At 51.6% G+C, this 24547-nt stretch overlaps 1 protein-coding gene and 1 non-coding gene across 2 annotated transcripts; both read right to left on the bottom strand.

Annotated features, from left to right (window-relative positions):
* Nucleotides 1–415: 415 nt before the first annotated feature.
* Nucleotides 416–18481, bottom strand: LOC138417912 (BPI fold-containing family B member 3-like). Its single transcript, XM_069548916.1, has 15 exons — nt 18373–18481; nt 17078–17294; nt 14656–14760; nt 13130–13261; nt 12063–12147; nt 11892–11955; nt 11357–11442; nt 10751–10933; nt 8326–8379; nt 6920–7072; nt 5551–5618; nt 5254–5299; nt 4695–4758; nt 2744–2823; nt 416–448 (listed from the first exon to the last, which is right to left on the bottom strand). Exons 1-15 carry the CDS (start codon nt 18479–18481, stop codon nt 416–418), a joined length of 1479 nt encoding a protein of 492 aa, XP_069405017.1.
* Nucleotides 14130–14234, bottom strand: LOC138417946 (small nucleolar RNA U13). The gene has a single exon (XR_011248361.1). It is a non-coding gene; the product is annotated as a small nucleolar RNA U13 (small nucleolar RNA).
* Nucleotides 18482–24547: the final 6066 nt, after the last annotated feature.

Genomic DNA, 24547 nt, shown 5'->3' with positions numbered 1-24547 from the left:
CCTGCTTCCTTTCCCTTCCTCCCTCTTGAGCAGGGGAGCTTTCCTGTGTGCTCCTGTTCCTCCCATCCTTTCTACACCCCATCCTCTCAGGGGCTAGGCTTTCGGAGTTCAAGCCCCTTTTCCATTTTTTGAGGCACTTCCACCATCTAAGACGCTGAATACAGAATTCAGAATACCCCTCTGAGGGGCTAAGGGAAAACAAGAATGGCCAGGGAGACAATCCCTTCATTGAAACATTTCAGAACAGCCTGGCCACTTCCCAGAACCCCTTAACAAATTCAGAACTAGACTTCTCAAGCAAGAATCATCTTTACTGCAACTGTGATTTTCCACTGTGACTGTAGCCATTCTTGCACTCTCAAGGGCCTGAAGCACTTGTGGTTGAGGGGAGAGACTGGCTCTCAGTAAGAACTGGTTATTCCTTCGGAACGGTCAGCAGCAGGTAGTCCTGTGGATAGAAGCAGGGAGATGCGTCCCTTCAGTCCACACCGCGCACAAAGCCAGCTCTCCCCGAGGCTGCTCCTGCCACGCCTGAGAGGGACTGTATGCCCTGAGGACATGCCTTCCCCTGGTGGCCAGAGGGCACAGTCAGGAACCGACTGGCCAGGGGGATAGAGTGGAGGGGGAGGAGGGTCTCGGGAATGTTTGTGAGTGAAAGGGCAGACCAGTCTTTGGGGCTTGTCCTGAAAGCCTGCGTATCAAGGTGACTCTCATATTTTTGTAGCATTGGGGTTTGTCTTGCTTGTGTCGCCCTGAGGTGGATTGGAGCCTTTCACTTGTTCCCACCCACAATGCTCAAACCTCTGCCAGACCTGACCATGTTGCTGGAATCCATCCATTCCTGCACCGTTTCCCCCCACAAGAATAGGAGCTCCTGGAAGGTTTAGGCCCTGGGTCTAACTCATCTGTATCTCAGCATCACTCAGCGCAGGGCCAGGCACAGAGCAGCCAGTCACATTTATTGCCTGAATTAATGAGTGAGTGATGAGGGCAGCCATGGAAGGATGCACAGGTTGTGCACTGTCCAACTCTAGGTGGTGTCATTCATGTACACTAGAGTATAGGTGCTAGAGCTGCACACGATGCCATCAACTTGACAGTGTAGGAGAGTCTAGAAGTGAATTAATGAGTAAGCCACTGAGCCCACCCACAGGTTCTCCCCTTGCCTCTCGGTTGCTGTTATGGTTCTTTTGTTGCTAAGTCATGTCCAGCTGTTTGCCACTCCATGGAATATAGCCCTGTCCATGGGATTTTCCAGGCAAAAATACTGGAATGGGCTGCTATTTCCTTCTCCAAGGGATCTTCCTGACCCAAGGATCAAACCCGCATCTCCTGCACTGGCAGGCAGATTCTTCACCACTAAGCCACTAGGAAGTCCCCCTGCCCGTATAGGTCTGGTTATGTGGTAGCTGCAGCGGCTATGCCCTGATTATTCTTCCGGGTTCTGGCCCCAACAGCCAGGATCTGTGGCATCATTTTTGAGCAGGCGGGCCCCGATGTTACCTCTAGTGGCCCTTCCAGCCCTGACCTGCTAGGGTCACCTGAAGCCGACCCTTCCCAACTAGGGCCACCCTGGGCTGAATCTAGGGTGGAGTCTGAGGCTGGGGGTGGGGAGCAGCGCAGGCGAGGAGCTGGGGTTTTGTGATAGGAACTGCTGCTGTCCCTTCCTGCCTCCTGCTCAGTAACTTCTGGTCCTTGAAAGCAGATTCCTAGTGTTTCCTGAATGTCAGGACTGGGAACTGGGAGTGCTGGGTCCAGGACTGGGCATAACTGGTGGTCCTGAAGCTCGAACTGTATGCCTGGGGTGGTGGGTCACATTATGTCAAATGTTGGCCTCAGTGGTTGCTCTTGTTTGTGAGGGGAGCCCTCACTTCTGGCCCAGGGGGAGAACTATCTTTCTCTCCATTACACAGAGACAACAGGCTGAGAGACTCTAGTGGCTTGCCTGAGGTTGTACAGCCAGGAGGTTCTGTGATTCTCTTTCTGCCTTGCACCCAGCATCCCTTCCTGTGCTGCTGTTTAAGGCAGGAACAAAGAAATGAAGGGCATCTCTAAGCTCTGTCCTTTCCTATCAGCCTCTTCTCAGGTTCACCCGCAGAGGGAAGGGCAGAGGGCTGAAGGGGCGAGGCGACTCTGGGGGCAGATTCAGAGCTGGCAAATGCTGATGGAACCACCTCCGTGGTTCCTCTGCTGGTTTCTCCTGCCCTCTGGTCTCTGGCAGCATCTCCCCTTCCTGGCATTCAGATAGCAGGTGCAAGAGGCAGCAGCCCTGTTTTGGGGGTCAGGATACCCAGTTCTAGCATGGTGGGTGGTCCAGGCTAAGGGTACAGGCTTTGAAGTCAGATGAACTCCAGTTGGAATCCTAGCTCTGCTGCCCCGGGCAAGTTTCTCTACCTTTCTTTTGTAAAATGGGAGAAGTAATAGCGTCAACTTGATGGAGCTAATTGTTCAGATCGCCTGTGTCAGGCCTAGAGGCTCTCAGAGAGCCAGGGGTGTGGCTCCTGGAGGGATTCATGGGGAATCCCGCTCCCAGAGCCTCAGCTTCCTCATCTGTAAGTGGGGCAGCTCACCCAGTACGGCTGTGAACAGACAGTGAGATGAGGAAGGTCAAGGGAGCACCACCTTTGCCGGAGCCTCAGCGTCCCCCTCCGCAGGATGGGGACAAGCACCTGTAGGACCCCTTGGCTCCTGTAGCTCTGACCTCCCATGTGGGCCCCGGGAAGCTCCTTTTCCCATCATTTACCTTGGAGGGCTCCATTCGCGCCTGGTCAAAGGAGATGCCCTTGATGTTGGGCAGCAGGAGGCCTTGTTTTCTGAGCAGGTCTGCAAGAGGGGAGGGCGGGGGAGCTCAATGTGCTGTGGGCAGGTGTCTGTGGCACTGGGTGTGTCCTCCTTCCTGCTTTTCCAGAGAAAGTTGCATCCTTGACCACCTGGGGGCTTCCCTGGGGGCTCAGATGGTAAAGAAACTGCCTGCAATGTGGGAGACCTGGGTTCGATCCCTGGGTCAGGAAGACCCCCTGGAGAAGGGCATGGCACCCCACTCCAGTATTCTTGCCTGGAGAATTCCATGGACAGAGGAGTCTGGCAGGCTACAGTCCATGGGGTCACAAAAAGTCGGACACGACTAACCCTTGCCCACCTGGCCTCTGGCTGCCTTGTTGGACTGTCTGTAACTACCATCCACCTCCAGTTGGTTCCCCTTCTTGAAAATGAATTGGCTCACTTCATGCCCAGAACCTTCCTTGGCTACCATGGGCCACAGAACAGACGGTAAACCCTTCAATCTGCTTGGCATTTGAGCCCTGCTCTGCTTCTCTGGCTTTACTCTGAAGTCCTAACTTGAGTCCTGGAGTTGGAGCACAGAGGAAAGCTCATGTCAGGGAAACAAAGAGCCAGGGTTCTGGGCTCAGATCTGCCAGAGACTTGCAGAGTGCCCTTGGGTAATTCCACGGGGGACATCTCTGGGTCTCTCTGAAAGAGGAGGAGGCTGAGCCAGGTGATTTCTCAGAGGTGAGTGAGGTCTGAACTGTTTATCCTACATGTATTAATACTTTCTGAGGGTCTCCTCGGTGGGAGGCACTGGACAAGGTATAGGAACACAAAAAACAAAGACCAGGGATCCCTGCCCTCCGGCAGCTCACCCTCTGGCTGGGTCATAGGCAATGGCTAAATAATCACGTGGGTAGACAAGTGATGGGCAGCAGGTGTTGGGTAGACAGTGATGGGTAGATAGACCAGATCAGGGGAGGTGGAAGGAGAGGGCAGCCATGAGTGCCATGGGGCAGAAGAGCCTGACTGCGTGCGTGCTGCATTTCTGGAAGACTCACTTGCCACACCCCTCCATCTTCCTGGGACCACTTCCTGCTGCCTGCACTCTGTTGCCTCAGGGTCTGCTTCCCAGGAAACCCAAACTAAGACAAGGGTGTTTTGGGAAAGTTTGATTTTGTTGCTGTTATCTAAGATGGAGGCGATGTCTCAAAAAGTTCAGCTTTCTGGCGTCTCTCAAAGGTAAAACATGTCTTCCCTGCTCTCATTTGAGCTGAGTGCTCGTGCGTGCTCAGTTGCTCAGTCGTGTCTGACTGAGCAACTCTGGGACCCCCTGGGCTGCAGCCCGCCAGGCTCCTCTGTCCGTGGAATTCTCCAGGCAGGAATATTGGAGTGGGTTACCATGTCCTCCTCCAGAAGATCTTCCTGACCCAGGGATCGAACCTGAGTCTCTTCTGTCCCCTGCATTGGCAGGCGGGTTCTTTTACCACTGAGCCACCTGGGAAGCCCCAGCTGAGTGCTAGCTGCCCGCTAAAGGTGGGACATGTTCTCTGTAGGCCTGATCTGGGCTGCTTCCTTTGGGTTACCTACCTGGCCCCTGCAGGTGTAGGAACGCTGAGCTGTGGGCTCCACCACCTCTGAGGGCCTCTCCTTTTCTTACTTTCCGTCATGTTACCCCCACCTCCCTATGAAGCCCTTCCTCGCCCCACTCTGAGCTCTTGTTACCACTAGCAGCCCGAGCAAAGAAAAGGAGGGCACAGGTAGCCCCTCTCCCACCCCCCATCTGCCACCCCCCCCACCCCCAGACTTCAGGGTCTCTGCAGTTCTCAAGCGTGGAAGCCAGCTGTCTGTGTGGGGCTGCAGGCATGGCTGATGCGGCTCCCAGCCGCGTGGAATGCTGGCCTGAGTAGGAACACAGTGGCGCTCACTGTTGTGACGGGGCAGGACCCTCCAGTTCAGAAGCTCGAAGAGAAGGGCCTCTAGACGTTCTTTCTACAAGGAATGAAAGAGGAACAGGAAGGTCACTTCTGCTGGCTTGGCAGATTCCGACCATGGGAATGGGGGGACTCCAGTGTCCAGGTGCCCACAGGAGACCAGGAGGAGTCCTGGGAACTCCACTATTAAAGGGCATTGGAGCCAGACGACCAGATTCGTGAAGGGACTGGGGAACACTGGGGGCCCTGAAAAAGGGTCGCCTCACTCCAGGTCACAGTAAGATTCTTTGCTTCTCTGCAGGGCAGTCCAGGAAACTGGTTGGGCGAGAGAAAACCCCAGGGCCAGATCTGCAAGGGGACCAACTTGTTAAATGGATGAAAGAATGAAATGGACAAGTTGACATTCTGAGGGTTCTCCCCACCCCCGTGGGCAGGATGAGATCACCCAGAAAGTGAGTGAGGCTTCCCACCCCCACGACTCAGGGCCTTCTTTCAGGCCTGCGGGTGGGTGCTTCAGAACCATGAGAGGCCAAGGATAAGGAAAGAGACTCACCTGCGTTTCAAGGCCAGCGGGGTAAGGGCCCAGGATGACTGTATTGCTACCAGAGAAAAGAGATCACCCTTTTAGGTCATGGCAGTTGCTTGGGGTGGGAGAAGGGTGCACTGTTCAATGACTTCACATCACAACACCCCTCCCCCGGCCTGCCACTTTCCTTCCCACCTCCTCTCAACGGCTCCATTCAACTGACAGTGAGCTGGGAGCCTTGCACCCTGAAACCACACTCTCTCCTTCCACACTCCCTGTTAACCCCCTCATTTTTTCCTGAACATCCCACACAAAAATGTTTACCTGTTTGGAGTGAATTGGAGTTTTAATTCCTGATTTTTTGAGGAAAACACAGCATTTGAAACGAGTTTCTATGAGGAGTGGAGATTATTAGGTCAGAACAGGAGAGGAATTCATATTCCAGATGGAAGGATTTCCTGCACCCTCACCCTACATTTGAAAAGACCCTGGTGCTGGGAAAGATTGAAGGCGGAAGGAGAAGGGGACGACAGAGGATGAGATGGTTGGATGGCATCACCGACTCAATGGACGTGAGTTTGAGTAAACTCCGGGAGTTGGCGATGGACAGGGAGGCCTGGTGTGCTGCAGTCCATGGGGTCACAAAGAGTAGGACACGACTGAGTGACTGAACTGAACTGAACACCTTACATTATCCAGGGCTAGCCCCCCTCACCCCATCCTCTCCCCAGCCCCAGCTGTTGGCTCCTGTGAGTTCAGACCACAAATGTGTGGGTGTTGCCATGGGAGAGAGTACAGTGGTGGGGGGGGGGGTTCAGGGGGGGCGGTGCTGGGTGCTCCTGGAGGCCAGGGCTGGATATGAGGGGAGGGGGAAGCTCAGCTCAGTGGAGGGAAGGCCTTTTGCAATGAGTCATTTTGTGGTGGAATCACTAGCTGGAAGCCAGAGGACCTCTTGGTTTTGAGGGGGTTGTCCCTGGGCCTCCATAATTCACACGGTTACCCCCTAAACCAGAAACCAGAATTTTCACTGCCAGCCAGAGATGACTGATGTCTGGTCCAGGGAATCATGCCAGCTAAGTTCCCAGGAACCAGCTGCATACACCAGATGGTCCTAAGCTCACCTATAGTGGAGAGACCTTTCTGCCCTGCAGTTGTTGTTTTGTTGCTAAGTCGTGTCCCACAGCACCTTCCCAATTTCAAGGTCTGTGGAGTGGGAAGCAGGAACCCCAGCGGGGCTCGGGATAGAGGGGCTGAAACTTCGATGGAGCTGTCTTCCCCAGAATTCCTCCCAGGATCCAGCCCTCTCTAGCTTGGGTCACCTCTCTCTTGGGGAGCGGAGAATACAACCACATTTAGCCCTCCATGAACTCTGTTTCTCTGCGTTTTCTCCTGGTTTTGTGGACAAGGGTTTCAATGCAGCCATGTCCAGAAGAGAGACTCAAGAGGGTGTCAGAGGCAAAACTCTGTAGTTGCTGAAGAGATCTCTGGGGAGCACGGGGGCTGGACTTAGGGGAGCAGGTGTGAAAGTATTTTAATTTTCTCACAGCAGGCACAGCTATGGAATGTTAGCAGATGTCATGGCGGCGAGGTTTGCCACTGCCCTCTGTCACGCTGCCTCAGTCAGCTGGCCCTAGAGGGGCCCTCAAGTGGCCCCCAGCTCCTTAGGGATCAAAGAACTTTGAGGCTTACTCACCCAGGAAACTGAGACGGGGGAGGTGTTGCTGGACCCCACCAGCACCAGGGAGCCTGGCTGGATGACGGAGGCTGTGTGGCCGTCAAGGTGGACGATGGGAGGGTCAGGGATGCTGATGGTCACTCCCACGTTCCCTCTGGATTGATCAGAAGTCTAAAGAAGGTGAAAGGAGAGAAGGTGCCGGCTGGGACAGAAGACCATATTCCTTAGCCCCTAGCTGGGAAGGACTGGAACAAGGCCATCTTAGGAGTCAGGGTCTAGTTCTGTAGCAACTTGCTGTGTGACCTTGGGAAGGTCACTTACCCTCCCTGAGCTCCTCTGATGTGAAATGTCATCCCCCTTTTCCTGGGCATGCAAAGCAGATAAGAGTATAGATTTTGGAGCCAGAGTCTAGTTCTGCTACTTCTAAACTGTGTGGTCTGAGACAACTTTCTTAACTTCTCTGTGCCTCAACTTTCATGCTTGCATTGGCTTGGCCAAAAAGTTCATTTGGGTTTTTCCATAACAGCTTTTGGAATGAATGAACTTTTTGGCCAACCCAATAAAATGGGGATAATAATCATACCTACCTCATCAGGTTGTTGTGGTGATTAAGTGAGTCAATCAATGTAAAGTGTTTAGAAAGGAACTTTGCGTCTAGTAGCACTATTGTTATCTATTGTGTGTGTGTGTGTGTTAGTCACTCAGTCGTGTCTGACTGTTTGTGATCCCATGAACTCCTCTGTCCATGGGATTCTCCAGGCAAGGAAACTGAAGTGGGTTGCCATTCACTTCTGCAGGGTATCTTCCTGACCCAGGGATCGAACCCAGGTCTCCTGCACGGCACGAAGATGCTTGACCATCTGAGCCACCAAGGAAGCCCTGTCTGCTTATTGGTTATTAATGGTTATTGTCATTATTCTGTGTTCTCAGAGCCTTTGGAGAGAGGATGCTGAGCATGGATCTTGGAGTCTGGGACCAGAACAAATCCTGGTTCTTCCTCTTATTGAGCAATGTGAGTGTGGGCAAGTGAAGTCACTCTGCTCAGCCTCAGTTTGCACAAGTGTCAAAAGCGGGTGAGAGGGCAGGCTTTTCAAGGATTGTGTTGAAGTAGGTGGAGTGGTCTGGCGCACAGTCTGCTCACTGCTATCTGCCATGTGCTTGGGTATGCCTTAGCAGGGTTGGGTTTTTTTTATTCAATAGTGAATTATGACAGCCACAGGGCCATGTCACCTGGGTGGGACAATGAGCTAAGTGAACTGTCCCTTTTAATCACTTGTGAAGAAGGTACAGTGATTTCCAGAGTCCACAGTAGGAACATCTGGCCAAATGCAACGTGTCTGTGTGGCCCAATCCTGTCCTCTGTTCTAGAATCTTTCCTGAGATCCTGCCCGCGGTGCTGGGGGAGAAGCAGGCAACACACGCACCTTGGGCTCAGGCTCCAGTGTGCTCAGTGACAATAGCTGGATGAGGTTGGCAGCCTGGAAAATGGGCAAGATATGCGTTGGCCTTTAGAATCCTGCAGATCCTTTCTGAGCAGGTTCATGGGTTGGGAGGGGTGTCAGTGGGGTTCAGTGAGATGTAATTGTCCCCAGCTGAAGGTACCCCCGACACACCGCAGTCTCAGCACAGGAGGAGCCATTCATTTGGCTTCTCACCATGAATTACATGGAAAGGCTGACATTACTGTTTCAATGATTCCCCCACCCCCAACCCCCACCCCTGGCCAATGTTTTATTGTGAAAATTTTCTTTCTTTTAAAAAATAATAGTTATTATTTATTTGGCTATACCAGGTTTTAGTTGTGGCACACAGGATCTTTAGTTACGGTATGCAAACTCTTAGTTGTGGTACAAAGGATCTAGCTCCCTCACCAGGTATCCAACCTGGGCCCCCTGCATTGGGAGCGTGGACTCCCAGCTGCTGGACCCCCAGGCAAGTACCATGTGAAAATTTTCACACATGCAGCAAAGTTGAGAGAATTGTATAGAGAACATTTGGATACTTATTACCTAGATTCTTCTATTAACGTTTTCCTGCACTTGCTTTATCATGTATTTATCTGTACTCTGTTGATTTTCGAAAATCATAAATCACCAGAGCAAACACTGTAACATGTATACAATAAAAATTAAAAGTCCTTCCGAACACTTTTTCCCCTTTTCCCCTAAATCCTATTCTCAAGGATAACTGCTATTGATATTTTGGAGTATATCCTGACAGACTGTTTTCTACACACACAGAGGAATGAATAGATGGGAACATTCTAACCACATGGTCCTGCACGTTGTTTATTCCTCTCAACATCAGTACCTGTAGAGCAACCCCATTCTTTTAAACAGCTGCCTGGTAGTCCACCATATGCCACCATAATATGACTTATTTTTTTTTCATCAGTTCCTTATTGATGGGCTCCTAGTTTAACTTTATTTTTCACCCTGTAACAAGTGAAGCTGCAAAGATCACCCTTGCATATGTACCCACTGGTGTACGAATTTCTGTGGACACGGAATCACAGGGTTCATATCCAGACTTAGAGCTGCCACCTGTGTGGAAAGGAGGGAGCAGCGTGGGGAAGCAGGAGTCTTGGCTCTAGCCCCGATCCTACCTGCTGGGTGACTTGGGAGGTCACGTGCCCTGTCTGGTCCTTGGTTTCCTCGTGTAAAAAATGCAGCAATAACACTAGATTTCGTTCAGATATGGATCTTGGGATTCTGTATTTCAATATTTACTGAGCACTCGCTGTGTATAGAGTATACAGAGTATTCACAGAGTATACTGTTCACGGTCCCCATCCTCAAAATGAGGGAGACAGTGAACACGCGACGCTAAGGAAATGAACACACAAATGTACGTATGTGTGTTTATGTGTATATATTACATATGTACATATATATATGACTTTGCACATATAACTTTACTCATACACATATACACAGTTTGATCTATATTTTGAAGAGAAAAAAAGAGAGAGACAGGGTAGAGAGAGAAAAAGCTTACTTTAGATGTTTAGATGTGGTGGCCAGAGAGTGGCTCTCTCAGGTGATGATATTTTGCACTAAGAACAACGGTGGAGGGAAGATTGTTCCAGGTAGGGACAGAGTGTGTGCAAAGGCCCTGAGGTGAGCGCCAGTCCAGCCTGTGTGACTGGAGTCTAGTGGGTGGGCGGGGCTAGAGAGGTGGGCGGGGCCAGACCGCACAAGGCTCCAGGGCTGCGGGGAGGAGACTGGATTTTATTCAGAGTGTGATGGGGAGACGCTGGGGGCTGCTGAGCAGTGATCGATCTGGATTTCTCCCTCCTTTGACCCCCTTGTTGACCCTGGGAACTTGCTCTTCCTGTAGACTTGTGTGTGTGTGTGCCTCTTTGCTACCATTCAGGCCACTTCCTCAGAGATGTCTTTACTGACCTCAGTGTCCAGGGCAGTCCTCTCATCTCCACCAGTCACTTGCTTATCCACTGCTCTGCTCATTATAAATAGACACGTTATTTTATTTATCTGACTGTTTTCTTGTTTAGTTTCTATTCCCCCAATAGACTTTGACCTCTTCAAGGACAGAGACCCTGTGTGTACAGGGCATGGCACACAGTAGGACTACAATACATATTTGCAGAATAAATGTTATGAAGAGAGGAAAACCAAAGGGGCCTGGGTGTTCAAGGAAGTCTTACTAGAGGAGGCAATTTCTATGCTGTGTTCTGAAGGATGAATAGGAGTTCTCCAGGTGAGGTCCAGAGAGAGGAAGTGACTCATCTGGACCCACCAGAAAGGTACTTCTGCCAGCTGGGCTTCAGTTTCTTCATGTGAAAAATAGAGCAATAAAGTAATATACTCCTCTTCTTTAAGCACTCACCATGGGGTCCTGGGGGCTCACATGGATCTCCTTGCTGGTGTACAGGCAGGACAGGATGTCATTGTAGGTTTCCAGTGAAAAGACCAGGTCTGCCAGGCTGCCCTGGGCTAATTTTGGGAGGGGCTTGGGGGCCAGGTGGTCAGGCCTTGGGACTCTCTGGCCTGGACCGCAGGGGGTCACAAGCTTCAGAAAAATGAAGAAGGAAGGAGAAATTCAGTGAGTACAACTTCCCCGGCCAAAAACTGGCTACAATTAATATGTGGAGGATTCTCTATGTGCCAGACACAGTGCTGAACACTTACAGGCACATTTCAAGCTCACAATAGCACTGGGTGGTGGAAACCATTTGATAGGTAAGGAAACGTGGCCCAGAGGGCTGAAGTGACTTTCTTAAGCTGGGTTTTGAACCCATGAGCTTTGCCTCCTTGCTTATCGCTCAAGTAACTCCAACCCTTTCTCTGTGACTTTGTTAACAGCGCCTCCTTTCTAGTCACTCAAATTTTCCTGTCCTGCTGACCCACCTGCTCCTCATTCTCCTCCGTGCCCATCCTCCCCCAGACCCGTGGATGTCCCCAGAGGGTCTGCCCTGCCCAGGGGCTGACTCACCTGGACTTTCATCAGGATGGCCTCTTCCGTGAATTCTGTGGTGGTGACATAGTACTGGAAGTCTTCTGGGCCCAAGCTGGCTGGGGCTGCAACGAGGAAATGGAGGCTGGGCCCCAGCCTCCCAGGGGGATGGATGGAAGGGTGTGGGGAGGCTGCGAAGCAGTAGAAATTCCTTTTCCTTCTCTGCTTAGCTTTATGTTTATTGTGGGATGGCCTGAGCGTCTTGTAACAATGTACATTTAATGAGCCATAGCTCTGTGCCAGATTATATGTGTTATCACAATGGTCCATTCTGTGAGGTTGTGGTTAATCCCATTTTACAGATTGGGAAACTGAGGCTCAGAGTGGGAAATGAGTTATCAAGGTGATAAGACATAATGATGCCCCTTCCCTCTATCCACAGGAAGTAAGCTCCCCATGTGAAAGCTTTGTCTGTTTTATTTCCCATCATATTCCCAGAGCCTAGATGAGTTCCTGGCATGCAGTTGAGGGACAGCAGATAAGCCCCACTTCCCCTTGGCGAGGAGCTACGAACGCAGAGTGATGTGTAACAGGTCTTCCAGCAGCGAGTTGAGCAGGGTTGTGGCAGTGGGGCACACCTGGAGCAAAGGCATGAGGGGGTCATCATTGAGGTTGGGGTGAGGTCAAGGGGCCAACCTAGGAGTCATACCCCTCTTTCAGGGGGCAGGGACAAACAGCAACTTACTATCTTCTGCAGGAGGAAGGGCAATGCCTCGTCCAGGACACCTGTCACCAACTGCAGAGCTTTGTTCACCAGGAGGGGGTTCATCCTAGGGGTGTGGAGAGCAGATGGGGTCTCAGACACATGGAAGGGGAAACTGAGGCCAGAGGGGGTAGTCCAGATAGGGCAGAGGAGGCCCCAGCGGGTCTGTGTAACAAGTAGGCTCAGGATGGCTGCTTCCTTCCCAGCCTGGGGTCCCTCTTCTCACCTCTCCCCTCTTTCTTCACTTTCCTGTCTGTTTTCTCCCCTTCTTGCCTTTTGCTTTCTCTCTCCCAGATTTTGTCCTCCTCAACTTTATTTCTTCGTGAGTCTCCCTCTGCCTTTGTCGCTTTATTTCTCTCTCTGATAAAGTTCTCTGGGATTTTCAAAGAGGGAGAGATCACAGCTGGCAGTGGAGGTCAATGGAAGGCTTCCTGGAGGAGGTGGCTTTTGTGTTAGGTATACTAAGAGTCATAGGTAGGGGACTTCCTTGGTGGCCCAGTGGTTGAGAGTCCACTTTCCAAGCAGGGGACCTGGGTTTGATTCCTGATTAGGGAACTAGGATCCCACATGCCACTGGGCAACTAAGCCCATGCTCTCTAGAGCCTGCATACTGCAACTAAGACTCGACACAGCCAAGAATACATACATACATAGTTTTTAAAAAAGAGTCACAGGCAGTGGCCACTTTATGTGGCATGTTCTGTGCTCAGCAGCTCACATAGGTTAGCTCATCTCTCCCTGACAATCACCTGGGGCGGCCAGGGTTCTCTGAGTGATACTGTTTATTGGCGAGAAACCTGAGGCTCCTGGAAGTCAAATAGCTTGGCCAGGGCTCCCAGTGTTAGGAAGCAGCTGAGCCAAGATTTGACCTGCATGGATGCACACTTTGACCATAACACTCAACACGGGGGCAGGAGATGCTGATGGACGGTGTGCACAGCTGGTGGCCTTGGAGCTGACCCTGTCCCTGATAACCTGGGCTGGGGTGAGGCAGCCGTAGCCTGGAATCTCAGTGGAGGGCTGAGCACAGGAAGGGAGGAGGTACTCACTGCTCCAGAACCTCGATGCTCAGGTACCCTGGTGGGGTGTGGCACTCCTCAGAGGCCACGTGGGTCTTGTTCCCCATCTGCTCCAGCCGAGCCCCGATGCGGATGTTCTTGATGACTCTGAGCCGCAGGATCCTGTAGGCACAGCGTGTCCGGGCAGGCTCCAAGTCGCAGCCCAAGACAGAGTCCAGAACTCACCGGCAGGTGGGGCCCTGCCGTTGTCTGGAAGGCTCAAGTGAAAAGCTAGGAGGTGGCATGAAAAACACGGAATTCCAACTTTGGAAAAGCCTAAAAGATCTGGCAGCTCTGGGCCAGTGTCCTCACAGAGTGGCTGATGTGAGCTGGACGTGGGCCACGTGCGCTTCAGTTTACTACAGTCTCCGCCAGGCCAAGGGTCTGCATTTTTACTGTGCATCATTATAAGGGCGATGATATTTTTCTCATATAACAGAGATCTATTTCTCTGTGGCCGCATCTCTATCAAAGAAATATTTCTTGTCACTCACATTTCAATTAGAGAGGGAATCTAAACGAAAAAATGCCATATTTTACAAAAATAATTTTGTTTATTGGTGAGATTGGATGTTCCTAAGGGCAATGCAAGGAGATTTCCTGTTTCATGTGCCAAGGCTGCCCGTATCGCTCCCTCTGTTGTCTGCGGTGTTTACAACCCCAGGATGGCATATCCTCCACCGCTTAGTGGGTGGTCTGAGCTCTCAGACTGGCAGTGAACTCACAACAGGCAAGGGCAGCAACTCTCTGTGGATGAGCCAAGAGGACGGATGGCCTTGCTCAAGCCGAGTTCCAGTGTGCTGGGCCTCAGGGTGAGCTTGAACCAGACCCTCCTTGGATCATCCCATGAGAGCGTCCGCCTTTTACTCCAGATGACACGTGTCCCTTGACACGGAAGTCAGAGGGTTTATCGCAGCCTCTGCTGCAGATTCACCGTGTGGGTCACTGTGTAGGCGGGTCCCTCTCCTACAGTTTTTTTTTTTTTTTTTCACGTCAGACGGGTAATGTGCCGGTGTCGTAACAAGGTTTGCGGGGAGGCACATGTCACACAGCAGCGTGAACACCCAATCATCACGCTCATGAACTACAAAAGGATCTCTCCTACAGTTTTTCCATCAGAAAAAAATGACTTTGGGCAATTCCCTGGTGGGCCAGTGGTTAAGAATCTGCCTTCCAATGCAGGGGACGTGGGTTCAATCCCTGGTGAGCGACCTCAGGTCCCACATGCCACGGGGCAACTAAGACTGCATGCTTGCAACTACCGAGCCCTTGAGCCACAACTAGAGAAGCCTGGGCACCACAATGAAGATCCCACGTGCAGGAACTAAGACCTGATGCAGCCAAATAAATAAATATTTAGAAAAAAAGGAAAAATGACTTTGAAACATGCCCAAGTTTCAAGGATTACTGTGACCCTTACAGTGACACAGGCAGCAGGCTTTTGCTAGTCTTGCACGGCTGCCTGGAACCGAGAGAGGTGGGGAGAAAGCACACGCCCACCCAGCGCACACACCCACCTCTGGAGTGAGAGGTATAGTTTGCTTCTCAACGTGACCTGCAGCAGGCTGTCACTCAGGACTTGCAAGGTGACCTCGGGTCCTTCGAAATCTTCTATGACCAACCTGTGAGCAGTGTGCGTGGGGATGTTTTTGTGTTGCCTGGTAAGCCCCCTGCGACTCTGTGGAGTGTGTGTTTCTGTATTGGCTAGAATAGGGGCAGACACTGGGAAAGAGGGGGCAGCTTTGGGACAACCCCTTCCATGACCCTCAGGGCTTCCTTGGTGGCTCAGAGAGTAAAGAATCGCCTGAAATGCAGGAGACCCGGTTCCGTCCCAGGGTCGACAAGATCCTCTGGAAAAGGGAATGGCAACCGACCCCAGTATTCTTGCTTGGAGAATCCCATGGCCAGAGGAGCCTGGCGGGCTATAGTCTATGGGGTTGCAAGGGGTCGGACATGACTGAGCAACTAATACTTTCACTTTTCACTACCTTGACCTCCGGCCCGGCTACAGAACAGTGGGCTCTCGTTGCAGCCTCTAAGCCTTGAAGACGTGGGCAAGTCCCTTCCTTTCTCTGGGTGTCAGTGCCCCCCTGCACAAAAGGAGAATACAGTAGAGGAGCTATCTGTGCCCATCTGACAGGTCTGAATTCAGATAAAATCATTCTGCAAAAACAGACGAGAGCAAGCAGGAGTCAGAGAAAGCAAGACAGCTGGTGATCCCACTGCCTTCTGCCCAGGGACCACATGCCCAGCTGAGCATCCAGGAGCGAGGACATGAGGCTTCTGCTCCCTGTGGTGGCCTCAGGTCCCTGCATCTCTGAGCTCAGAGGAACTCAGAATTCTTTTTAAATATTAGATATAAGCTGGTGACTCTGATGCTGACTGGAGGAGCAGCAAGTTCCAGTGCTGGAGGAAGACCTGGGTGGGTCAGACTCCCCAAGGGCTATATGCCTGCCTCCAGCGTGGAAGCTTCCAAAGAGCTTTGAAGTATGACTTGGACCTTGTGCATTTTTTTCTGTGGCCTTTCCAAGCCTGTGCTAAGCTGGGTGGGCAGAGGTGGTGCCAATGCATGGGCAGGGGTCAGTGATGGCCAGACCTGCCACTCATTGGGGCAAGTATGGGCCCAGCACCCCCTCCAGGCCTCTCTGGGAAGCACCCCCACCCTCCCTAGTGCTCTTACTTTTCATGCCATTACACCCGCATCAGAAAACTTCTGGACTCTCATTGCAGGGCCTCTCTGGCTCTCCCTGCTCACACTGAGAGGTGGATTTGGAGGCATACCTGTGTCTACCGAGGTTGACCTTGGAGGAACCCATGCCCCCACCTACATAAGCAGCATTCATTTATGGTGGTAGTTATTTTACCAGAAGTTGTGACTAGGGACTGACTTAGGAACTAAGGACCCCACATCCATGACTGTCATGGGGGGAGATCAGGCCAGGTGGGCCAGATCTTGGTTATGGAGAGAATTTCTATTATGGGTTGAACTGTTCTGTTTCCCCCTAGTTCATATATTATTGAGTTCCTAACCCCCAATACCTTATAATGTGAACTGATTTAGAAATAGGGTTGTTGCAGATAGAGTTAAGATGAGGTCATACTGGAGTAGGGTGGGGCTCTTGTCTAATGTGACTGGGGTCCTTGTCAAAAGGGAGAATTTGGACACAGACATAGACACACACCCGGGGAGATTGCCAAGTGAAGATGAAGGCAGAGATCAGGTGATGATTCTGCAAGCCAAGGGAAATGAAAGATTGCCAGCAAGTCTCTGGAAGCTAGGGGAGAGATACGGAAGATGCCTGATTTCAGACTTCCAGTCTCCCTGATTTCTGTGGTTTAAGTGACTCAGTTTGTTGGACTTTGTCACAGAAGTCCCAGCAAACCAATACAATCAGAAAACCTGGGCTTTTATTAAAACCCTCCAGATTTATTTAAAAAACAAAACCAAAAACACTATGCCAGTTTGCAATATCCAGGGGTAGGCTGAATGTGGAGGGTTGGAGGGCTGCCCGGCTAAGATCCTTGGTTGTGATTCTACCTTGTTCCCTGGAGGATTTCAAGTGGCTTTGAGAGGTGTGCTTAGTTGCTCAGTCATGTCTGACTCTTTGTGACCCCTAGACTATAGCCCACTAGGCTCCTCTGTCCATGGGGATTCTCCAGGCAAGAATATGAGAGTGGGTTGCCAAGACCTTCTCCAGGGAATCTTCCCAACCCAGCGATTGAACCCAGGTCTCCTGCATTGCAGGTGGATTCTTTACCATCTGAGCATCCAGGGAAGCTTCCTTTTGAGAGGTCTAGGGGCAACAAAAATGCACTTGCTGAGGGCTTTCCAGATGGAGAAAAGCTCCAAAGACACTGGGGCTCCCATCGCCCACCCAGTGTTCCACTTGACAGAGGAGAACTGAGTCTGAGCAGGGAGAAAAGCTAGAAGGAACTCACCCCCCCAGCTGGAGCAGCTCCCTCAGCGGTGAGTGGCCCTGTCCCGAGAGCAGACCCCTGACCAGTGGCAGGTCAATCCCACTGCTCTTCTTGGAGAGGCTTTTTCTTACGAAGGGCATGTGATCCAAGATGGCAATGCCTTCACCTGCAGCCCCCCTCACAGGGATCCTGGTCACACGGTCCAGGACGCGGTGTTTAAAGAATAGGTCTGAAATGTCTGAGGACAAGACCCTCCTCAGGGCAGGGCTCACCCTTCATTCAGTCATTCAGCAGCTGCCCACCAGCACCTGCCCCGGGCCAGCGGTTCAGTCATTTAGCAGCAAGTGCTTATGAAGCGCTTACTCTCTTCTGGGCTCAGGGACCAGGAGCCCCGTGGCTTGTGCCCCCATGGTGGTTACACTGTAGGGGTACGGGCAGTGAAAGGCAACAGCTGAGCCCTTAGATGAGCAAGCAAAGCAATTTTTGGAGAATAAAACGGAGTTGAGTTGGGGCATGATGGGGGGAAGTTAGTTTTGGATACGATGGTCTGGGAGAGCCTGTTTGAGGGAGGAGGCATTTGAGCTGAGACCTGAATGAAGTGGAGAAATCCACTATTGCAAGATATTGGGAGAGAGCAAAGTAGACAGAGGCAACAGGCCATGCAAAGGCCCTGAGGTGGTGATGAGCCTGGTGGGTGTATGAAGCAGAAAGGTCAGTGAGGTTGGATCATGCTGAATGGGGTAGAAGGTGAGTGGGTAGGCAGGACCTCACAGCAGACTTAGGGAGACAGACAGACAGGATCACAAGTATGATATGCTTGGATAAGGCCATAGACAAGGCTTCATCAAAGGGCTGTGGGAACCCAGTGGAAGAAACCTGCTTCTTGGGACAGACACTGGGACTGTTAGGCCTTGGCTTTAAGGTACGAATCAGAATCTGTCGTGTTGGGGGATTGAGAACCGGTAAAGAACAGCGCAAGCAGAGGAAAGAGCCTGGGAAGTCTCCAAGGCCAGTCAGGGCAAGTGGTGAAAGAGGCTGGAGAGGCAGGGCCTTGGAAACCAGGATGAGGAGCGTGGAGGATCTCCTGAAGGCTGTGACTCAGCAAGTGTTAGAGCAGGGCATGCTGGAGTCGGCTGTGGGCGAAGGAAGGCAAATTCTGCTGCTGCTTGGTGGGGAGGCCAGAGGAGGAAAAGCCTTGAGCAGGGAGGTGGTGCCACTCCCCCCGCCTGCCGCACCGCACCTGCCGGCCCCCCCCCCCCGCCCCCGCCACTCTTCCCGGAACTCCTGCCTCCCACCACCCACCCCTTAAAATTTACCTGTCTCCAGCTGATCCTTGCTGATGCGCATGAAGACGAAGTGCTGGGCTTCGCCTTGGACCTGGGGCAGCAGCCCCCAGCAGAGCAGTGGCCCCCAGAACCGCAGCATCCTTGTGCCCAGGACCTGGGGACACAGGGCTGGGAACCCCGCCGGCCACCTCCATGGCCTCAGTGGGGACCCACTGCCAGCTTCCCCCAGCTCTGCCTCTTCTAGAGCCATCTCTCCAGCTTTCCTTCCTCGCTTCTCCCCCTTGCTCTCGAGCTACCAGTCCTTGAACACAACCTGTGCCTCCCACCATCTCACGTCAGTGCTTTCCATTCCTTCTGCCTGAAATGTCCTTTTCCCTCAAATGGGCTGGCTTCCAATCTGGACTTTGCCACTTCCTGACTGTGTGACCCTGAGCAGATTATTTGGCCTCTCTGTGCCTCAGTTTTCTCATCTATAAAATGGGAGACAGTCATAGATTATTGTGGGGAATGCACTCAGTAAAATGTGCAAAGCACTTAGCAAGTAGTGTGCCCAATAGCTGTTAACGCGGCTATGTGATAGTGTGAGATATTAAAAGAGGTAGTACTCCCGTTTAACCATGGAGGCTTCTGAATCTTGAGGAGAGGACGTGGGGTAGGGGTTCTGGAAGAAGCACCACTGTGGCCAGGGTAGGCACTTGGGGGGCTTGAAGTCAGGGCTTTTTGCCAACTAGTAAAAATGTACCAACAGTACATTTGTACCGGTTCCTGCCTGCTGAACCTCAGCCCTGCCCAGGCAGCCAAGGGAGTATAGCTGGGACCCCAGAGCCTGCGGCAGGGGGCTCTCCAGGTGGGCAAGGCTGTGCCCAGGAGACGCAGCCTTTGGAACTGCAAGGCAGAGACCAGTCGGATGAAGACCCCTCCAGGGCACATGCCAGGGTAAGCAGGACCCATTAAAGAGCCAGCACACCTCCACCCCAGTGCCCAAGAAGAAGCCATCTAGAGGGTAGATGCTGGCCCTGAGCAAGGACAGGATGCCCCCAAAGTGGCTGAGCCTGCTCTGGAGCGCCTGAGAGCATCCTGGCCTTGCCTAGAATCAGCAACATCCAGGTTTTTGTTGCTTGATGGCAGGAACTCAAACTAGTGATTAAATTGGGTCCTAGAGAAAGAGACCTTCTTGTTTGCTTGCAGCTGTGAAGTTTGGACTGGGAAATTTGTATTCATGGCATAAACTATTTATATTCAGCTACTGGGGTGATTTGAAACTCATCTACTCCTCATCCAGCCAGTGTTTAGCCAGTGCCCATGTCAGGCACTTTTCTCAATCAGTTCACCCAAGTCGCGTCTCTCCTCCCTTCTTGCCCTTAGTACTTCTCACTAGCTCTCTCCGTGTCACACCAGTCTTGAATCATACTGGCTGAGACTAGAGTCCTTTCTGTGTAGCAGGCTCCATGCCGGAAGCTTTATGAGCTTCATTGCATTGTTGAATCCTTACTGTGATAGTCTGGGATCACTGAAGCAGGCGCATTTTACAGAAATCGGTGAAAGAGAGGAGAGGTGGTTCACCCAAGGTCACAGAGTTAGTAGCTGCGGACCCTGGATTCAAACCCAGTTTGGCTGAGAAACTGGGAAACGGACCTCTGTGCCGCATCCCCACATTATTGTAGGTGCTCAAGAAATATTTGAGAAATGCCCAAGTTAGCCTCCCTGTCCTTACCTCTCCAAGAATAGGGCTGCCCAGAATCTCTGCCTGGCCTCGGTCACCAGTTTCTCAGAAAGACAAGACTTTTATAACCTGAGCTCTGAAATTTGGGTGGAAAGGAGCAGGGCAGGAAGTCCAGCCTCCTGGCGGGGTTTGCACTCAGCGGAGCTCTTCAGTGGAGGGAGGGGTCCTCTTGGCACCAGACTGTTAGGGGCTTCTGACTAAAACTGGTAAGGCCAGTCACTGGAGTCCCAGAATCAGGCTCTAGTCCTGGGTCAGCAGACCCCAAGGAGGAAATGTGTGGGGGCCCTGTGGTTTGAGGGGTGGGCCCTTTCCCTTAGGAGCCAACTCAGAGCTGTGGAGCCTAGGGCAGAGCCTCCAGCTGAGCCTCCAGCTCTCAGGAGGGACCCAAGGAGGTTGCTATTGCAGGATGCAGAGGTCACAGAACCCAAGGGAGCAAAGATGGATGTTGGGGTACGTGTGGAGGAGAGCAGGTGAGGGGTGGAGGCAGGCGTGGGAAGGGCCCAGTGACCACCCGTGGCCGCTCCCCATGCCCTTTCCATATATGTCACCCATACCACGCCTCTGCAGCCAAACAGGTCTGGGTTCAATTCCCCACTGTCACTCAGTAGCTGTGTAAGTGTGGGCCAGTTACTTTCCCTCCTGAGCCTCACTTTTCATGTCTGCAAAATGGGAATAATAAATCTATCTATGTATTTTGGGTATTGTGAAGAGTCAGTGGAGCAAGTCATGAGGCTGTCAGAGCCTGGCACATAGGAAGGGTTCCCCAAAAGTTGCTTAGTTAATAATTAATTAATTTTTGGCTGTCCTGGGTCTTCACTAAGACTCACAGGCTTCTCTTATTCCAGAGAAGAAGCTCTAGAGTGCATGGGCTCAGTCGTTGCGGTGCACGGACTTAGTTGCCCTGTGGCATGTGGGATCTTAGTTCCTCAACAAGAGATCGAACCCACTTCCCCTGCATTGGAAGGCGGATGCTTAATCACTGGACCACCAGGGAAGTCCCCAAAGTTGCTTATTTTAATTTTGATTTTCAGTTCAGTTCAGTTCAGTTGCTCAGTCGTGTCTGACTCTTTGCAACCCCATGAATCACAGCACACCAGGCCTCCCTGTCCATCACCAACTCCCAGAGTTCACTCAGACTCATGTCCATCGAGTCCGTGATGCCATCCAGCCATCTCATCCTCTGTTGTCCCCTTCTCCTCCTGTCCCCAATCCCTCCCAGCATCAGAGTCTTTTCCAATGAGTCAACTCTTTGCATGAGGTGGCCAAAGTACTGGCGTTTCAGCTTCAGCATCATTCCTTCCAAAGAAATCCCAGGGCTGATCTTTAGAATGGACTGGTTGGATCTCCTTGTAGTCCAAGGGACTCTCAAGAGTCTTCTCCAACACCACACTTCAAAAGCATCAATTCTTCGGCGCTCAGCCTTCTTCACAGTCCAACTCTCACATCCATACATGACCACTGGAAAAACCATAGCCTTGACTAGATGGACCTTAGTCGACAAAGTAATGTCTCTGCTTTTGAATATGCTATCTAGGTTGGTCATAACTTTTCTTCCAAGGAGTAAGTGTCTTTTAATTTCATGGCTGCAGTCACCATCTGCAGTGATTTTGGAGCCCAAAAAAATAAAGTCTGACACTGTTTCTACTGTTGCCCCATCTATTTCCCATGAAGTGATGGGACCAGATGCCATGATCTTAGTTCTCTGAATGTTGAGCTTTAAGCCAAATTTTTCACTCTCCACTTTCACTTTCATCAAGAGGCTTTTTAGTTCCTCTTCACTTCTACCATAAGGGTGGTGTCATCTGCGTATCTGAGGTTATTGATATTTCTCCTGGCAATCTTGATTCCAGCTTGTGCTTCTTCCAGCCCAGCTTTTCTCATGATGTACTCTACATAGACGTTAAATAATTTTGATTTTACAGATAAGAAAATGGAGACCCAGAGAGTCTAAGTGACCTGCTCATACACACACACAGCATGTATGTGACAGAGCTGGGATTTGAAATCAAGGCTCAGAGAGGAAACTGGCTACCCAGTGGAAGGGAAATTCAATGTTACTATGTATGTAGCTCTAAGACCTTCAGTCCTCATTTCCAACCAAACTGCTCTGTGAAGGTCCTCTCTTGTGGGTACTGGTAACACATGGTAAATGCGTGTAACTGGCTGCGTCAACATCCCCCAGCCGGCGCAGCCATCCCAATGATGGGCAGGACTCACCTGTAGGAGGGTTTTAGATTTTTCCATAGGGTTCTCCTTGTGGATAATTCCTTTCCCTTTCACCATCAGGGGTGCAGTCAGGGCAGGTGTTGAACACCATTCTTGAGCTGGAGGCATGGGGCAGAGGGGCTGGGGTGGAAGGGCTGGCTCTAGAAGGCAGCAGCTGCACAAGAAATGCTAGGATAATGTTGTTAGCTAGTGTCAAAACGAATGGCTAATGTTACTATGGTTGGGGACAATATTTCAGATGGGATGCACTTTTCCTAGGATCTCATAAAATCATGGACTGTTTTCCTGGAAGATGCTTTAAGAACTGGGAGGTCCTCCTTATTGCTGTTGATTACTGTCAGGTGCCATCAGCCTGCCTCTGGCAGAAAGAGGTTCGGGGGTGAACTTCTCCATCTGAGCCACCGAGGGGTGGTGCGGGATGTTGGTAGAAGTGCAGAGATCGCCTCTGGCAGAAAGAGGCTCTGGGGTAAACTTCTCCATCTGAGCCACCGAGGGCTGGTGCAGGATGTTGGTAGAAGTGCAGAGATCACACAAGGTCTCCCTTCCCTTCCAATATCTGGCTCCTCTAAATAGAATAGGAGGGAATATTTTGGCTGAAGTGCTATGGATTCTGTTTACCTTATTGACTAGTCTCTGCTAAGAGATGGGAGATTTCCTGAGTGTCTCCTCCATGGAAGGGAAGCTCTGGGAAGAGCTTGTATACAGAAAGGTAAGAGACATTTTCCCCCTTGTTTCTGAGCCTCAGTCTATTCATCTGTAAAATGGGAATGTTAACCCACAGGAAGTGTTTAGCCCTGTGCTGGGAACTGAGTAACTCTAAGGGAACAGAGGCTATTAGTTGTCCTGCTATTTTGAGGAACAAGAAAACTGGGTCATTATCCTACTGTGGATTCAGATGGGAGGCTGGGGCAAGTGGGTGAGGCTTGGGCGCCCACCATTTCAACGACTCTGTGGTCACTTGAATTCTCATCTGTTAGACAAATACAATGATTCCTTCGATTCAGGAAGAGTTACCGTGACATCACTTGGTGTTTGTTGTTTGCTGCTAAGGCTCAGAAGGAAGCCAGGGACTTTTCCCTCCCCCAGTCCAAGAAGGGGCTGAAATCTTGGAGCTTCGGATCTGGGGCTCCTGCCTTGGAGGTGTACAGATGCTGCTTGTGCTTCAGGGTGCAAATTGGAAGGAGATTGGCACAGAAGACCACCTCCCTTCTTCTTTATGGGGGCCAGAGACCCTGCAGCGTGATGAGGGAGCAGAGAGTAGAGTGAGGCAGTATGGTGTAATGGTTAGGGGCTGCTTGTAGTCAGGCTGAGCCATCAGAGCCTCAGTGTCCTCCCTTGTCAGCTGGGAGTGCCATAGGCTGTAGAGAAGGCTGTGGGAGCGAAGGTCTGTAAGATCCTTGCTCCTGCAGAACAAATGTTCATCTTGGTTTGGGTTCCCCAGAAGCAGAGCTTGAGACCAGGACTGAGAGCGGGTAGTTGATTTGGGAGGTGGTGCCAGGAGACATTGGTAGAAGAGGGAGAAAGTGAGGCGGGGAGGGAGACAGCCCATTAAAGTGTGTATCAAGCAAGCGACCCGTGGACACCTGGGGCTCAGTCCCTCTGGGGTGCCGCGGGAGCCAGTGTGCAGAGTTTCCCTGCTCCCACGGGGTAAGAGGAGGGTTACTTATCCACCAAACTCCAGGAAGCCAAGGGGTAGTGGGTGGCCAGGACCTGGGAACCACGGCCATGGCTGGTTTGGACAAGTGCCCCAGCGAGGCCAGAGGTCTGCACCGTTCACCTCTGACACAGGATCTTGAGGGCACCAGATTTTACCAAAGACCAGAGGTCAGCCCCATCCTCCAGGCTCCATGGAAACCTCAAACTGAACCTTGTAGGACCCTAGGGAGACAGAGGAGCCCCACCCAAGACAGGATGGAGATGGACTGTCTCATCTTCCTTGTGAATGGGGCTCAAAATCCCAGATTTCACGTGACCTAGAAAAATAATGGAATGTGGTGTGTAGGATGTGGACCGCAAAGCATGGCTGGGGGTCAAGGGTGCGTGGGGTACTGAGGCACAGGGGCTGGCACTCAGAATTGCCCAGTGAGTGTTCACTGACCCCGGTGTTAGCACCCTGTGTGGGCCTAGCCATGTCCTGTTGGAGAAACTCCTTTCTGGCTGCCGTTCCATGTTTTGAGGTGTTCTTACAGCTGTTTTTACTGTGAAGTTGGGTAGCGTCTTTTCCTGAAACACCCGCCCGCCCCTTCCTGCCAGGCC

Source organism: Ovis canadensis, chromosome 13 (assembly GCF_042477335.2).
Source record: "Ovis canadensis isolate MfBH-ARS-UI-01 breed Bighorn chromosome 13, ARS-UI_OviCan_v2, whole genome shotgun sequence".
Lineage (NCBI taxonomy): Eukaryota > Metazoa > Chordata > Mammalia > Artiodactyla > Bovidae > Ovis > Ovis canadensis.
The sequence above is the reverse complement of the archived record's forward strand: the minus strand, read 5'-3'. Positions and strand labels throughout refer to the sequence as shown.

What these genes read in the sequence shown, in the direction of transcription:
- LOC138417912 (XM_069548916.1), bottom strand. Translation starts at nt 18,481, where the DNA reads ATGCTGCGGTTCTGGGGGCCACTGCTCTGCTGGGGGCTGCTGCCCCAG. An exon ending in CTATACCTCTCACTCCAGAG is followed by an intron (nt 13,262 to 14,655) that starts GTGGGTGTGTGC and finishes CTGTGCCTACAG; the next exon opens with GATCCTGCGGCTCAGAGTCA. An exon ending in GGTCCTGCCCCGTCACAACA is followed by an intron (nt 2,824 to 4,694) that starts GTGAGCGCCACT and finishes CCCCTCTTGCAG; the next exon opens with ACCTGCTCAGAAAACAAGGC.